This window comes from Sinocyclocheilus grahami, unplaced genomic scaffold (genome assembly GCF_001515645.1).
Source record: "Sinocyclocheilus grahami isolate Dianchi unplaced genomic scaffold, SAMN03320097.WGS_v1.1 scaffold995.1, whole genome shotgun sequence".
NCBI lineage: Eukaryota > Metazoa > Chordata > Actinopteri > Cypriniformes > Cyprinidae > Sinocyclocheilus > Sinocyclocheilus grahami.
In genome coordinates this window covers 274,246-289,278 of record NW_015506174.1, presented here as the reverse complement: position 1 = coordinate 289,278, position 15,033 = coordinate 274,246, and the positions used below count along the sequence as shown (strand labels likewise).

Here is a 15,033-nt window from a genome sequence, read left to right as displayed (position 1 = left end):
TCAATATGGGGTGCTGTGTGTACATTAATGAGGAAAAAAATTAACTTAAATGATTTTCGCAAATGGCTGCAATATAACAAAGAATGAAAAATTTAAGGGGGTCTGAATACTTTCCGTACCCACTGTCAAGTTTGGTGGCAGCGCCAACATTTCGATTAAAGCACAAAAAAGTAATGATTACTGAACCACTGCACTGCAGCACCTGTAGCTCAGAGATCACTGTTATTTTCTGGGTGATTTGACTTTCACCTTCCAAAAGTTTTACTTGCATCTTATTTACAGACATCTCCTGTGTCCTGAAAACGTCCTCTTTCCCTTGCAGAGCAAGTTGTAAAGCTTCAAGTTGAGAGTGTTTGGATTCTAACTGTTCTGCCAAAGATGCCAGTTCGACTCTTTTACTTTCCAATTCCTTTCGTAGGGATGTGGTCATCTCTTGTTGTCTAAATATTTCTGCCATTGAATTCTTCAGTTCAGATTTAATTATAATGTTTTGGTCATTCATTGCCTGGACATTATCTTGATATTCCACAACCTCTATTTGTTCCTGTCTGAGCTCCTCTTTTAATCTTATATTTTCTGCTAAATGCTCCTCTAAAGTGCCTTTTAAATGTGCATTATCAGATTCAAGCTTCACAATATTTTCATTCATAATACCAAGCTGACTAGTTAGAGAAAGCACCGACTCATTTCTTCTGTACAATTCATCTGAGTGATTGTGGCATTCAAGATTTTTCTCTCTTAAAGTGCTCTCTTTCACTTCCAAAGTCTGGTTCAGTCTGGAACACTCCATTTTCAGAGAACTCATCTCTTGTTGAAGGATAAAAACAAGTTCTCTTTCATGACCAAGTTCGTTTTGTAGCAAACGACATGAATTAGATTCTTTCTGCAGCAGTGTGTCTTTCTCTGTCAGACCTGATTTATAATTACAAGCTTGTTCTTGAAGAATAGAAAGACTGTCTTCCAATTGCTTGAGTTGGTGCTGATAAGCTTCCATTTGTGTACTTTGGTCTGTTAAGGTCTTTTCTTTTTCAAAAACAATATGTTTGTATTGAAGGACTTGAGAAGTGGTGGATTCAAGTTCTCTCCTAAGATGATCTACTTCCTCTTTGGTCTCCCCGAGACATTTTGAGAGGGCTGCACATTCTAAAGACTTTTCCTGCAAGGTCTCAGCTCCAGACTGCAGTTTCTTTTCTATATTGTCGTGCTCCTCTACTTGCAAAAGCAAATGTTCCTTTTGTTTAAGCAAGCCTTCCATGGTTTTACGGTTTTCCACATCTTGTGTTTCAAAAATCAAGATTTTGTTTAGTAGATTCTCCCTCTCCTTGATTGTTTCTGTGAGTGACTTCATCTGTTCATTTGTTTGTTTCTGAAGGTACTTATTCTGTTCATCAAGTTTGTAATTTTTTTCAAGTGATTTTGCAACCTTGTTATTCATTTCAGACATAACTTGGGCTAGTGTAAGCACTTCTTTTTGTTTCTCTTCCAACATTTCTTGTAATTGTTGATGTTGCCTGCTCAATGTCTCATGGAGTCCAACAATGCCATCTTTTTCTAAAATTATATTAGCCATTGACTGTTTGTTTTGCTCAAGTTCTTTGTTCAATTCATTTCCTTTGAGTGTTAGCTCTTCCTTATCTCTTTGCAAGTGTTCTATTGTTTTAACACTTTCTAAAAGCTGCTGTTCAACTTCAGATATTTTGCTTGCCAGTCTTTTCTTTTCTTCTGAAACATCAGAGAGGGACTGGACGCTAGCCTCAATTTCCCTCTTCAATTGACAATTGTCATTAGTGAGACTTTCGACTTGTAAAATCAAGTTGTAATTCTGATCTTGCACAGCTTGCATTTGCTCCTTAGCATTATCCAGGTGCTGCTTTTGTCTTGCAAGCTCACCCAAAGTCTGCTCAAGCGATTCCTGAAGTTTCTGATTGTTATTATTCACAGATTGAATACGCTCAATTTTATCAGACAAGTCTTTCTCAAGGTTTTCTTTGGCTTCATTTCGAATCCTAAGCTCTTTGTTAAATCTATCTCTCTCAGCTACTGTCTCCTCTTGAACAATCTTCAGCTTATCCTCCAATACAGATATTATCTTTGACTTATCTTGGACATCTTTCTTAAGCTGTTCTTGACATTCAACCTGCTCCTCAAGTTTTCTAGAGAACATTAAAAGCTCACTTTCATGTTTGCTGACTTCAGCAAGCAACTTATTACGTTCATCCAGGAAAGAGTCTTTTTCATGCACTTGTTCTCTATCCAATAGCTGGTCTTTGAGATTCATATTCAGCTTCTGTATTTCCATGCGGAGATCCTGAATTGTTTTCTTGTGCTCTTCTGTTTGCTTGGTCAAGTCTTTAATGTCATTACTCTTTGACTCAACGTCTTTTTTTGATACTTTTAGATCAGTTTCAGTTCTCTTCAACTGCTCAATCAGCTGAGGTATTAGGACATTAAAGAACTGTTGGTCAGAAAGCTGTGGGTCTCTAAAGATTTGAACATCCTGTTCAATTTTAGTCAGCACATTCTCTTTGAACTTCATTTCCTGTTTTAGTTCATGAATTTGCTCTGAATATTCTGCTGTACTGGATGTTAGTGCCAATATATCTTTATCCTTATCAGTGATGACATCTTGAAGTCTATCGATTTCACGCTCACATCTCTGCAAGTCATGAACCAGTTGTGCTCTTTCTTCCAGATGTGCAGCGTTCAGTCTGTCGAGATCATCGTTTGTTTGAACCAGATCATTCTGCAATGATTCTATAGTTGTCTCTTGTTTCTGGATCTGAAACAAGAAAATGGAATGTAAAGATGTGTTAATCAACTTAATCAAATAAATAATTATTTTGTCGAAATGTAATTGTGGAAAAAAATGTGACATGGGAGCCAGTGAACAATCATGTCTATAAGATGTTACCTTGTCTTTCAGCACACCGAGTTTGAGTGTCAGTTCTGCAACAGTTGCTTTCATCTCTGAGTTTTCCTTCTCAAAGGTGCTGCATGTCTTTGTAACTTCAGCCAGCTGCATGGGAAGGTAGTCTCAATTACTCATATGTGATTCAATAAATCACATATACGGTGTCATTTTCTTAAATGTGCGACACTGTTGATTCTTGGGTCTGGACTAAATGGTTTAAAAAACTAAAATAGATACTGAATGCAAAAAGCTCTAAAACGCTTGTAAAAATCACATACCCACAATATTTATTACATTATTTACATTCACTTGAGTGGTGAAGAGGTGTTATATTTGGACACGGGCACAATTTTTATTATTTTAGCTGCTGACCAAAACATATTCAAGTTACCATTATATAATGAATGTGGGCTTAAAGTGCACATTCTGATCTTTAATTTGAGGGTATTAACATTAAAATTCGAGGACAGGTTAAGGAATTACAGCTCTTTAATATGTACTTCCCCCTTTTCAAGGGACCATAAGTAATTGGACAATTGACTCAAAAGCTGTTTCATGGACAGCCGTGGGCTATTCCTTCATTATTTCTACATCATCGTTATTTCCATGAGTTCCAGACTTAAGGCAGTCATTGCCTGCAAAGGATTATAAACAAAATATCAAAATTGAACATTTTATTTATGATTATATTTATTTGTCTAATTACATTTGAGCCCCTGAAATTGGGGGGGACTGTGTATAAAAATTTCATCTTGATCGTTTCATTTTCATTATTCATATTAAATATATATATATATATATTAGGGGTGTAACGGTTCACAAAAGTCACAGTTTGGTTCGGTACGGGGGTAATTGGTTACGTCGCAGTGTTGGAAATATTTCTGTTTTAAACCATGAAGGTGAGCCAACGGATATCACACAAGCAATGTGCAACTTTGCGCAATGAGAACGTCTTAATCTCAGTCAACTCACTATGCAGAAAGTGAAAGTAAAAACGGAATGACTGAGCTTTCGGCATCTGATGCCGCATATTCTCTCAGAGACGACGAGAGACGAATCTACTTCAGCATATGCTGATAACGGTATATAGCTAACTGTTTTCATTTATTCACTTAATATTTCTCTTGTGGCCTGTACATAGTGGAAAAAAAATGAGAATAAACGTATTTTGTGTTAAACAGGTTGTTTTTGAAAGTCGGTGCTTGAAATATAGGCTAAGCTTTTTATTTCACCGATTTTTAGTATCAGCCAAATCTTGCCAGATCTTTTGCCAATATGCTATTATTATTGCTTCACCTGAGGGTGCTATTGCTTTCTTTCAACGCCGTAGAACCGGGCCCCAGGATTTGGACAAAGGATGGGGCCTATGCCAAAATAATTTTTCTATACAACTATTCACCAATTATTTTAACTCACTCACCACCATCCGTTAACACTTTACAGAATAAATACCATGTAAACGTTTACCTTCTCTCGGAGTCTTTCTGATAGAAATGCCAAATCCTCTTAATATTGCCAAACATTGATGTTTTTGACAATATCTCTGGCTATCATCGATACAAGATCATTGTCTTTCGAAGCAACCCAGCAAGGGGAGGTTATTGTGTGCCCGTCCGCTATGCCACTGGGCAGACAGCACGTTGCCTGTTATGTCGTTTGGGCTGCCTAGTTAAGCGCAGCGGGACTGAGAACATTATATTTCACACACTTTAAGCTCTTTTATTTTCCAAATGTCATAGGATTAGTCCAACAAATCATTCGGTTTGTAATGCGTACTGAACCGAAAGCCTTGTACCGAACGGTTCAATACGAATACATGTACCGTTACATCCCTAATATATATATATATATATATATATATATATATGCATTCAAGAAATCAACAGTCTGCGATTGAGAAATTGCTCAACGCTGCAAAAATACGTTGTAAATAGGAACCTTTGACACTTCACAGAAAACAAATACGGACTGGATAGCTTGCCAGATCTTTTGTCAATATGCTATTATTATTGCTTCACCTGAGGGTGCTATTGCTTTCTTTCAATGCCGTAGAACCGGGCCTGAAATGGATTATTATTACACTTGGCATCAGTTTTACAACCACCAGTCTGTGGTCAGTGCTTCTGTCTCTCTCTCACACAAGACATTTAAGGGCAAGGGACTATCAATAAAATAGGTTAGGAAAGCTGCACATATGCAGTAATTCACATTCACATCAACTGCATAGCAACGGTGCAATTACTTGATCTAAAATTATGCTTTGTAATTAGTATCAGAGGCTCGGCTGTTAGTAAGATGCGACAGTAGTTGTTTCGTGTCATGGCTGCACTGCCACCTTGGGTGTGTTTTTTTCAGTTATGTCACTTCTCCTTATATGTTTTGTTCTTTAATTTATTTTACCAACCAATACTTAAGCACGAGAAGTAATAATGCACCAATTACAACAAAGAATCGCAAGCTTCACACAACAGCATGAAACACAGTTAAAGGGGAAGATAACATGACAGTAGATTGCGGACAAGTTGTAATACGCAAACAGCCCTGGGCAAAAAGTAAGCATACGGCATATACATGCTTATATATATATATATATATATATATTATTATTATTATTATTATAGAATGAAAAACTTCACATTTCAGCCTTTAAACCATTTTTTAAGAAAACTGATGCCAAATTATGAACTATTACATTAATTTAAACAATTACCAAGCAATTATTATATTAATTAAATAACAAATATATTTTACTCTCTTAATAAAATGAGTTAATTTTCACATTAGTCTGAACAAAAACAGCAGACGTGCTTATAGAAAAAAAGCATAATTCATCTGACAGCAGGTCGCGCTTTCAGAACGGCAGAAGTATAGCAGTTTCCCCGGTACCCGCAGTACACAAAGCAGCGCTGCACCGGACTTTAAAACGTGTAGCAATTATATTTATTCAATGAAATCAAAGCCTTTTAAAAAGTTTATTTGTCACATTAAGCCATATCGCAATTCTTGTCTTTCTGTCCTCAAATTTTAGTCCTCTTGAAATCATAATTAACTCTTTCCCCGCTATTGACGAGTTATCTCGTCTTTTAGAAGACAACGCTTCCCCGCCCAAGACAAGTTTTTATGGCTTTTCGGGTTTTCACTGTTATACACTAGGGGGCGCTATTACACATCGTCTGAATGAGTACAAAACCTCCCGAACAAAAACACACATGAACAGGACGGAGAAACGAGCGATCTCTTATGTAAACAGATGCATATGAAAAATAATGTGATCATCAGCAATGGCAGCATATAAATGAAAACTGCATAATGTTACGGAGTAAAATGTTGATCCAGGAAGTGGTATATGTCTGTGCAAGCTTTGGAGGTGTTGATAGAAGCGATTTACTGGATTTATGCTTTGATAATCGTACTGAATATTACCCAGATGTAGTTTTTGATAAAAATTTCATTTTCTCACCTTTTTGCTCAAAATTATGCATTTTTATGAAACCTATCTATATTCAAGTGTTGATAAAAAAAAAGAATGCTTTAAGCTAGAATAAAACGGATTTTTTTTGTTTAAAAGTAGAGGCTCTGATCTTTATTTTGGTGTATTGCATATTCAAATATTCATACAGCAAAATATTCTGGAGGCCATCAAATTTGAGTGAAAATCATCAAAATCGCTGGCGGTGGCTGGCAACTTTTTTCAAAAATACTGGCGGGGAAAGAGTTAACACTATTTAAGACAATTTAAGACTTATTACGGCCTTACATTTGATAAAAACTAAATTTAAGATTTCTGAGGACCTGCGGAAGCCCTGTATGTATGCGTGTGTGCATATATATATATATAGGGTGAGTACTGGAAAAAGTGGTATCGGTGCATCCCTAATATACAAGTGCATCTCAATAAATTAGGATGTCGTGGAAAAGTTCATTTATTTCAGTAATTCAACTCAAATTGTGAAACTTGTGTATTAAATAAATTCAATGCACACAGACTGAAGTAGTTTACGTCTTTGGTTCTTTTAATTGTGATGATTTTATCTCACATTTAACAAAAACCCACCAATTCACTGTCTCAACAAATTAGAATACTTCATAAGACCAATAAAAAAACATTTTTAGTGAATTGTTGGCCTTCTGGAAAGTATGTTCATTTACTGTACATGTACTCAATACTTGGTAGGGGCTCCTTTTGCTTTAATTACTGCCTCAATTCGGCGTGGCATGGAGGTGATCAGTTTGTGGCACTGCTGAGGTGGTATGGAAGCCCAGGTTTCTTTGACAGTGGCCTTCAGCTCATCTGCATTTTTTGGTCTCTTGTTTCTTATTTTCCTCTTGACAATACCCCATAGATTCTCTATGGGGTTCAGGTCTGGTGAGTTTGCTGGCCAGTCAAGCACACCAACACCATGGTCATTTAACCAACTTTTGGTGCTTTTGGCAATGTGGGCAGGTGCCAAATCCTGCTGGAAAATGAAATCAGCATCTTCAAAAAGCTGGTCAGCAGAAGGAAGCATGAAGTGCTCCAACCTTTCTTGGTAAACGGGTGCAGTGACATTGGTTTTCAAAAAACACAATGGACCAACACCAGCAGATGACATTGCACCCCAAATCATCACAGACTGTGGAAACTTAACAGTGGACTTCAAGCAACTTGGGCTATGAGCTTCTCCACCCTTCCTCCAGACTCTAGGACCTTGGTTTCTGGTCCTAGAAAACTTGCGCTCATCTGAAAAGAGTCATCACAATTAAAAGAACCAAAGACGTAAACTACTTCAGTCTGTGTGCATTGAATTTATTTAATACACAAGTTTAACAATTTGAGTTGAATTACTGAAATAAATGAACTTTTCCACGACATTCTAATTTATTGAGATGCACCTGTATGCCCAATCATCTAGATGTGTTATCTTGTTAAATATGTACTCAATATTACAATACAGTTCATATTTACTCACGTTGTGTTCAGTCTGAAGCAGTTTTTCAGTTGTTTCTTGGTTTTGTTTTTCTTTTGTTTCTAAAGCCTCTCTCAGACTGTCAATAAATTCCAGTTTCTCTGAGGTTCTGGCAAGCGTGTGCTCCTTTTCCATGAGCGAGGACTCCAGACACTCCTGTGTGCTGCTCAGTCTGATTCAACAGATATGTTAAATTTTATTAATTTTTTTCTGCTATAAACACAGCACAGTGTATAAATGAGATTACCATGGCTACAAAACAGACAAGAATCTGAGTTGGAATGTTTCTGCAATTAGGCTCCAGTACCTAATTTTAAATAATTACCCTTTGAGTTGTTTGTTCAGGCTGGCAATGAGTAGCTGATGCTTTTCTGTGTCTCTTATCTGCTGACTGCGAAGGTTGGCAACCTGTGCCTGCAGGCGCTCAGATTCATTCTGATGGATAGGAAGATGACAGATCATAACAGCAATTCAAGCAAAATAGCGAAAATCCACCACACGGCCCAACTGCGTGTCATGTCGTTATAGATAAATGTGTGCTTAACCTAGGGCTGCATGATGATGACAAAAATCAGAATTGCTGATTATTGCCCTCAAATACTGTAAGAATACCAACTAATACACATCAAAAACAAGCTGGAAACTAGTTTGCTGTCATTTTATGCATCGGTACATTAAGGGTGTTTTCACACTCAAATCCTCTTTAAAAGAACCAAACTCAGAACCTTTGACATGGTCCAAGAGTTGTACCAAATGAAAAAGTGCCCAGTTCTTTTTACATTTACACTGTCCCTGTCTCTGAAAAAAAAAAAAGAATCAGATCCTGTCTTGGTCAACTTAAAGGGGCTATATGTAGAGTTAGTGATACCTTAGCGGTACCTGTGGCTGTTAAATGAATTGCAGCCAGCAACTTGTTCTTCATGCTCAAGCTTGTGCACACAATGTGTTCACGCATATGTATTCTCTCTTCTCAATAACAAAACAAACACAATAAAAATGACAGCGGTGAGAAAGAAGCAGTTATAAAACATCTGAGCAAAGTGATGTGTAAATGTTTGCACAAGCTCTGGTATCATGTCAACAGATTACACTGTTATGATAGTTGGATTGCAAGTATATATGAGGCTATAGACTATATAGATCTGGCTATGTGAGACTATTAACCCATTTTCTTTGCATGTCACATTGACATTATAGTACAGAGTAGCTCTTTTGGCATTACCCTGAACACTGCATAAGCATTCATTTCATGTCACTGAATAGAAGAGAGACTCTCTGGAATGTGTGTAAACATCACATGCTTTTGATTTTCCCAGCTAAATATCCCAAGTCCTTCAAAAATAAAAATCTGCCTACAGGCTTTCAGAGACAACCTAAAATGTCAGGGAAGGTCTTGTATTTAAGTTTTGTTACATCGGCAATACAAAAAGTGATAAGACACATGAACATTCTTACACATAGCCCCTTTAAGTAATGATGTTTTAGACCTATTTGTTTTCATACTGTTGCATTTTGGACCTTGTCCAATTCAATGGTTAATGGATGACCTTATATCCTCCAAAATGTGACCCAATTCACCTCCATTGTAAGGGTATTACTCTAACCCAGATTTTTTTTTTAAACATTGTTATTACAGTGCATGCATAATTTTCCCCCCCCCCCCCCCAAGTACAATTTACTCATTCCAAACCACATCAAATGTAATACCTACTGTTTTATATTCAATCATTTATAACAACAATCATTTATAAGTGATGTGTAATTGTTAACAATGGCTGGGAGTGAAAAATGCCTTATACACAGGTGTGCATAATAATTAAGCAGGTTTCCATTTACGGGTAAAATGTGCCAAACAAAAAAGATTTAACTCACACTACAAAGTCAAAAATTATTAAATGCCCATGAGAAATATTCCAAACTAATGCAATACAGAAATGCCGGCATTGTAGTCTACTCTACCAGGATCAGTAAACAGTCCAACATAAAATGTGCTGCACACATCTGAATATTTGGGTTGAAGTGTTCTGGAACAGTGTTGTAAATACAACTTAACCACTGATTTATAGTCGTGTCCATTTTTGAAAGGCCAAACAAAGTAGTTTCGCATTCACAACGAATCACACAGCGCATTCACAACATGGCGGCAGCAACAATACTACAGTTAGAATAAAAGTTAGGCCTTCTCTCTTTGCATGAACATTTGGGCGGCGTTATGCAAATCTTGCCACATAGTGATGTAGATATGTGGGGGCATGTTAGAACGAGCCGTTTTAGGGAGGCGTGGCTGACTCTTTTTAATTTTATAAAGAAAATCTCTTTGGATTTGAGACTTTAGTCTTTGCAACTTTACAGATCTTCTTTATGCACCAAGAGCTTGTAACACTCAAAGAGAAAGGAAAAATTTAAATCGCATCATATGACCCCTTTAAATCATGACCACTAGTCAATGAAATGCTCACTTGAATTATTCCAGCTGCTGTTTACCTCCGACCCTGCTCCAACACTCATTCATTCCTGTGGTTTTTAAAATTTGAAAGACTTAATTAGCTGAATCAGGTGCGTTTGAGGTTGAAGCTAAATTCTGCATGGCTGCGGCCCTCCAGGAACTGAGTTTGGTGCCTCTGTCTTAGCACAATAAAAAAAAAAAAAAGAAAATCAAATTATGAATAAATTGTATGCTGGAAGTGTCAGCTCACTGACTCAGTCCTGCACTCTCACAAAAACTCCTAAAAATGGGATACATGCACTGCAACATTAATCTTTTGATGCAACTGGAGTACATGTCAATATCGTGCTATAGTATAGTCAGGGATACACATAAGTTTCTCGGTCTGGTTCTCATCAGAGCACCTGAAGATTTGGTTTGGTGATCACCCTGAGCATAGTGTGACCTACTATAAAAAATAAATTAATAATAGCATTATTGCACTTTATTTCATTTTTTTAATAAAAAAATAAAGTGTGATAATACCATTATATTTTAAAATAGAAAGTGAGTATTAAATAAAAGTACAATTATTTTATAGTACACTGGAAAATGCAATGTATTCACATTTTCAGTTCCTTTTATTTCTTTACTTTAAATATATATTTTCATCATCTTCAAACCTAAACTCAGCAAGCTTTTATTTTGACGGGTTGCTGGCAAGTATAGTATAGTATAGTATATATTTATTTAATGCCATGTCAACATCAAAGGCTATTTTCATGGCAAAAACTATTTAAAAAATACAAGTATAATAAATACAATAAAATCCAGCAAACAAACATGTTATATCACACAAGATTTTTTACATTAACGTGACTTTTCCTGACAAAATTTTACTAAATAACTCTTTAAATGAGTTCACTTCATAAAATAGTTTTCTCTGTACATTAAAAGCTGTACAGTCCAATAAAATATGTTTGCTGGCAAGTAAGTATATGCTCTGCTGATTTTAGCGCTGTCAAGTGAAGCAATAAGGCTTTTTGCTCTGAAATGGGCAGTGCATAGCCTAGATTTATGCTTTCAGTTTGAATGTAAATCTCATACAGTTAATGCACAACATGGTGATCTGTCAACCATTTCGGTATGCAAAGGAGCAGTCTGAACTTATTTACCTAGTGCATTACTAATCACTTATGTGCATCCCTGGCAATAATGGTTTCTTTTTACAATTGCATAGTCCTGGCAGCCATATATGTAATTACAATGATATTTTTTGACTACTTATGCAGCCCTAGCTTAACTCAAACGGTTAAAAACCACTGTTGACACACCCTGTGTGAACTGCACTCTTATTTATAGTGTGAAGAGGACAGTGTTAAAACAGTAGAAACTAGAGCCCGACCGATACGGGTTTTTTGGGGCCGATACCGATATTAGGGAGTTAAAAAAGGCAGATACAATAATAATAATTCCGATAAATACAATATAAATTCACGTCTCGTGCACTTTAATGCCCTTTGAATGTAACATGTACGTTCCCTTGGAACTGTAATCATGGCGGAATTTCATGTGAAGTCCACTTCGTTAATTATTTAACCACCCATAACTCCCGAACCCCGGGGGCTATCAACTCGGGGGTGGTCTCATTCGAAAGCGGGCCTCTAGACGTACACTCGATTAGCGTTCGAGAGGGTTCCTCGAGCTGAAGGGATCCCCCAAATTTGGTGCGGATTCGCCACGTCGTTGCAGCGATATGGCCATAGACTTAAGCTTTAAAGCTTTTCATCCAGGTCGCCAGTAGCAAACAATGGCGTGTGCTCTGCTGGACAAACTAAATAATTACACCATTTCAAGCATTTTATCGGCGTTATATGTTCTGTAAAAGTTCATATCAGCGGCATATTCGCCGATACCGATATATCGGCAAAACAATATATCGGTCAGGCTCTAGTAGAAACAGTGATAAGTATAGTACAAAGAGAAGTTTCCACGCTCAGATGTGCTTTTGGAAGCTTACACAAACAAACAAACCTGAGATAGGGAAAATGCTCGACCTCCTTCATCTATACCAAACGTTGCCTGTGTTAGAGGAGTGTTGCATATAGATCAACCAATATACAGTTCATTAACTGGCTATCCAACACTCATTGCGAGATTTTACATGATTCACACTGTCAAAAATATATTTGTTTTCCCTACAATTAAAGAAAAATTAAAGACTTGCATCACTTAGCATTTTTTTTTTTTTTTTGGAAACAGCTAAAACTGACCTTTTGATAAGCCCCAGCACCTTAAAAATATTAGTGACAAATCATACAGAGGCCACTCTTGCTGACAATCTATTACTTTGTTAGATTTTGTAAGTTTATTATTGTATTTTATGTGTCTAAATTGTTTTCCCTTAATACATTTGTCCAGTTTTTGTCACTAAAACATTCTTGATAGTAGAATTACTTTCTTATGCATCCCATCCTCATCTTTCGTTGCCAATTCAAAAAGCTTATAGATCTAGTAACAGAGGCTTGAGCCATAGACATGCAGTTATTAGCAGGGAAATTATGGAAATTGTCATTTTGTTTGGTTGGTCAGTATCTTTGAATGGCCTTTGTAATACAGTAGTAGAAATTATTTGGCCAAGTGATATAGAACTGTAACACGGTCAACAGATTTGGAACTACTTCATAGCTGTATTTTTTAAGACAATTAATCACACCTAGGTTTTTAAAATTTTCTTTCACTAACAATATTTTTCAGAAATTGTTATGGTTAGTTATAGGTAAGGCTTTAGCGGCCCAAAAATATCTATATAATGTCTAAAGGGGTGGTTGACTGTTTTTTTATAGGCTTGATTGGGTTCATGGGGTGCAGTCTAACATGTGTCCTAATCACATCATCATTTTCACATAATTACCTTTATTATACACCACTATGTCCCTTCTCCTTTGAACGCTCCAATGATTTCCTGTTTTTATGAAGCCCCTCCCTCAGAAATATGCAATGGGCTCAGATTGGTTAGCTGGCCCAATGTGTTGTGATTCGTTAAACCGCCTAGTGTGCGTCTAAGCATCACGCCCCTCACCTAAGTGGCATGTGCTCCTGTGTTGTATTGTAAACAATGGCGTCATCAATATTTCTTATCAATTTGAGCCCGAATGAGATGCAGAGGATATTAGTGAAGAGGATCACGCAGAACCTGTGCAAGCACATGGCTCTTAACGGTATGTTTTTTTGTTTGTTGTTGCTAGCTTTTAATATACGGTTTTATCCTGATTAAAGCTTTAATACAGCACGCCAACCACATGCGCGTCCATGTTTAACGCTTCTCGTAGTTATGTGAAAAATATCTGTCTATACACAAAGTGTATAACTGGAACACAGTTTATTGGAGGCCTGGAGCTGATGATCAGGTGAGAGAGAGAGAGAGAGATGCAGAGCAGAGTGTGTGCAGAGCAGGGGGACACAAGGAACAGGATTAAGAACCGCTGCTTTAGAACACTGATTTTGAAACTTGTGAATCCATTAGAATCGTTAGAATACAGAATCGCTATTCATATATGAATAGATTTTTTCGTGCACCCCTAGTTTTGACGGCATGGCAACAACTCTTCCTTTCTCTAAAGCAGCGCAACATGGCCTCGCCCCCTTTGTTGCATGTTCCCGGGGGCAGGATTTATGTAAATTTCAGGGTTTGTGATGTCACCAACCCGGGAAGAAGCTCATTGTAGTCCCTACAAGCCATTTTTGTAAGCATTAAACTGCCATAATTTTAAAAGACGGTATATCTCCGTTTGCATTGAACTTTCAGCGTCGTAACTTTGCAGATATTGTTTACCAGCAACATTACACACTAACGTTAAAAAAGTGAAATCGCAATCAACCACCCCTTAAAAAATGTTATGTTGACTCATTTGTTGGATTATAGATAGTTTTTGATGGAAAAAAATAGGCTTCTGTGCAGATTATAGGAAGGTAAATAAAGTGACTAGGCCTGATTCATTTCCACTATATCTAATGATTCCTGAGGCAATCCAATACAATAATTTAGTGACTGACAGCTGCAATAAGTGAGGGTGCAGGCTTAGCAAAGGGTCAGTTGGCAAGCAGTGTAACTGCAGAGGCTGGTATTGATAGCGCCGTTATACGTAGTCCAAACAGTTTCTGTGTACCTGTAGCAATTCAATGCGAGCCTGAAGTTGCAGACGGTCCTCTAGATCTTGGCACTGTTTCTCAAGGACCAAAATCTGTTCCTGCAGTTGGTTTCTCTCTAGTTCAAGCTCTTCAACAACAGACCTCAAGCCATCTAAACAAGTGAAAAGAAATGGCATGTGTCTTAATTTATCAATTTGAGTTTTAAAATGTCATTAGCCAACCAAACGCAAAGCTTCCGTGAAGAAAAAATGTTCCCAGTAAGCGAATAGCCCCAACTGCAGTTACCCGAATGAGCCTGTTTTAGTTGTTTTTACCGGTTGTTATCAGGGAATAACATACCTCGGAATGTGGTGTCTGACCAATCAGAATCGAGTATTCCACAGAGCCGTGTAATCAGGGCTTGGCATGAACTTTTTTGCTCAACAGCCACTGTGGCAAGTGGTTTTCCAAAATTATTTTCACTGGCCACAATTTTGTTGCTGGGAAATTAATTACATAGTACTGCATACTAACATTTTTTAAAATCAATTTCAAGGTCATTTCCCCCCCAACCATATTAAATGCATGCATCATCTTTCATATCAAATTCTTACATTTTA

General features: G+C 37.1%; 1 protein-coding gene across 1 annotated transcript in view; it reads right to left on the bottom strand.

The window, feature by feature from the left end:
* The window catches only part of LOC107565346 (myosin-11-like), a 34,910-nt gene that overhangs the window by 4,306 nt on the left and 15,571 nt on the right, over positions 1 to 15,033 (bottom strand). The window contains exons 9-13 of the mRNA XM_016250561.1: positions 14,452 to 14,585; positions 8,183 to 8,292; positions 7,861 to 8,029; positions 2,912 to 3,016; positions 203 to 2,779 (exon numbers count right to left, since the gene is read on the bottom strand). Of these exons, the coding sequence (XP_016106047.1) occupies positions 203 to 2,779; positions 2,912 to 3,016; positions 7,861 to 8,029; positions 8,183 to 8,292; positions 14,452 to 14,585 (3,095 nt within the window). The remainder of the gene's footprint in view (positions 1 to 202; positions 2,780 to 2,911; positions 3,017 to 7,860; positions 8,030 to 8,182; positions 8,293 to 14,451; positions 14,586 to 15,033) is intronic.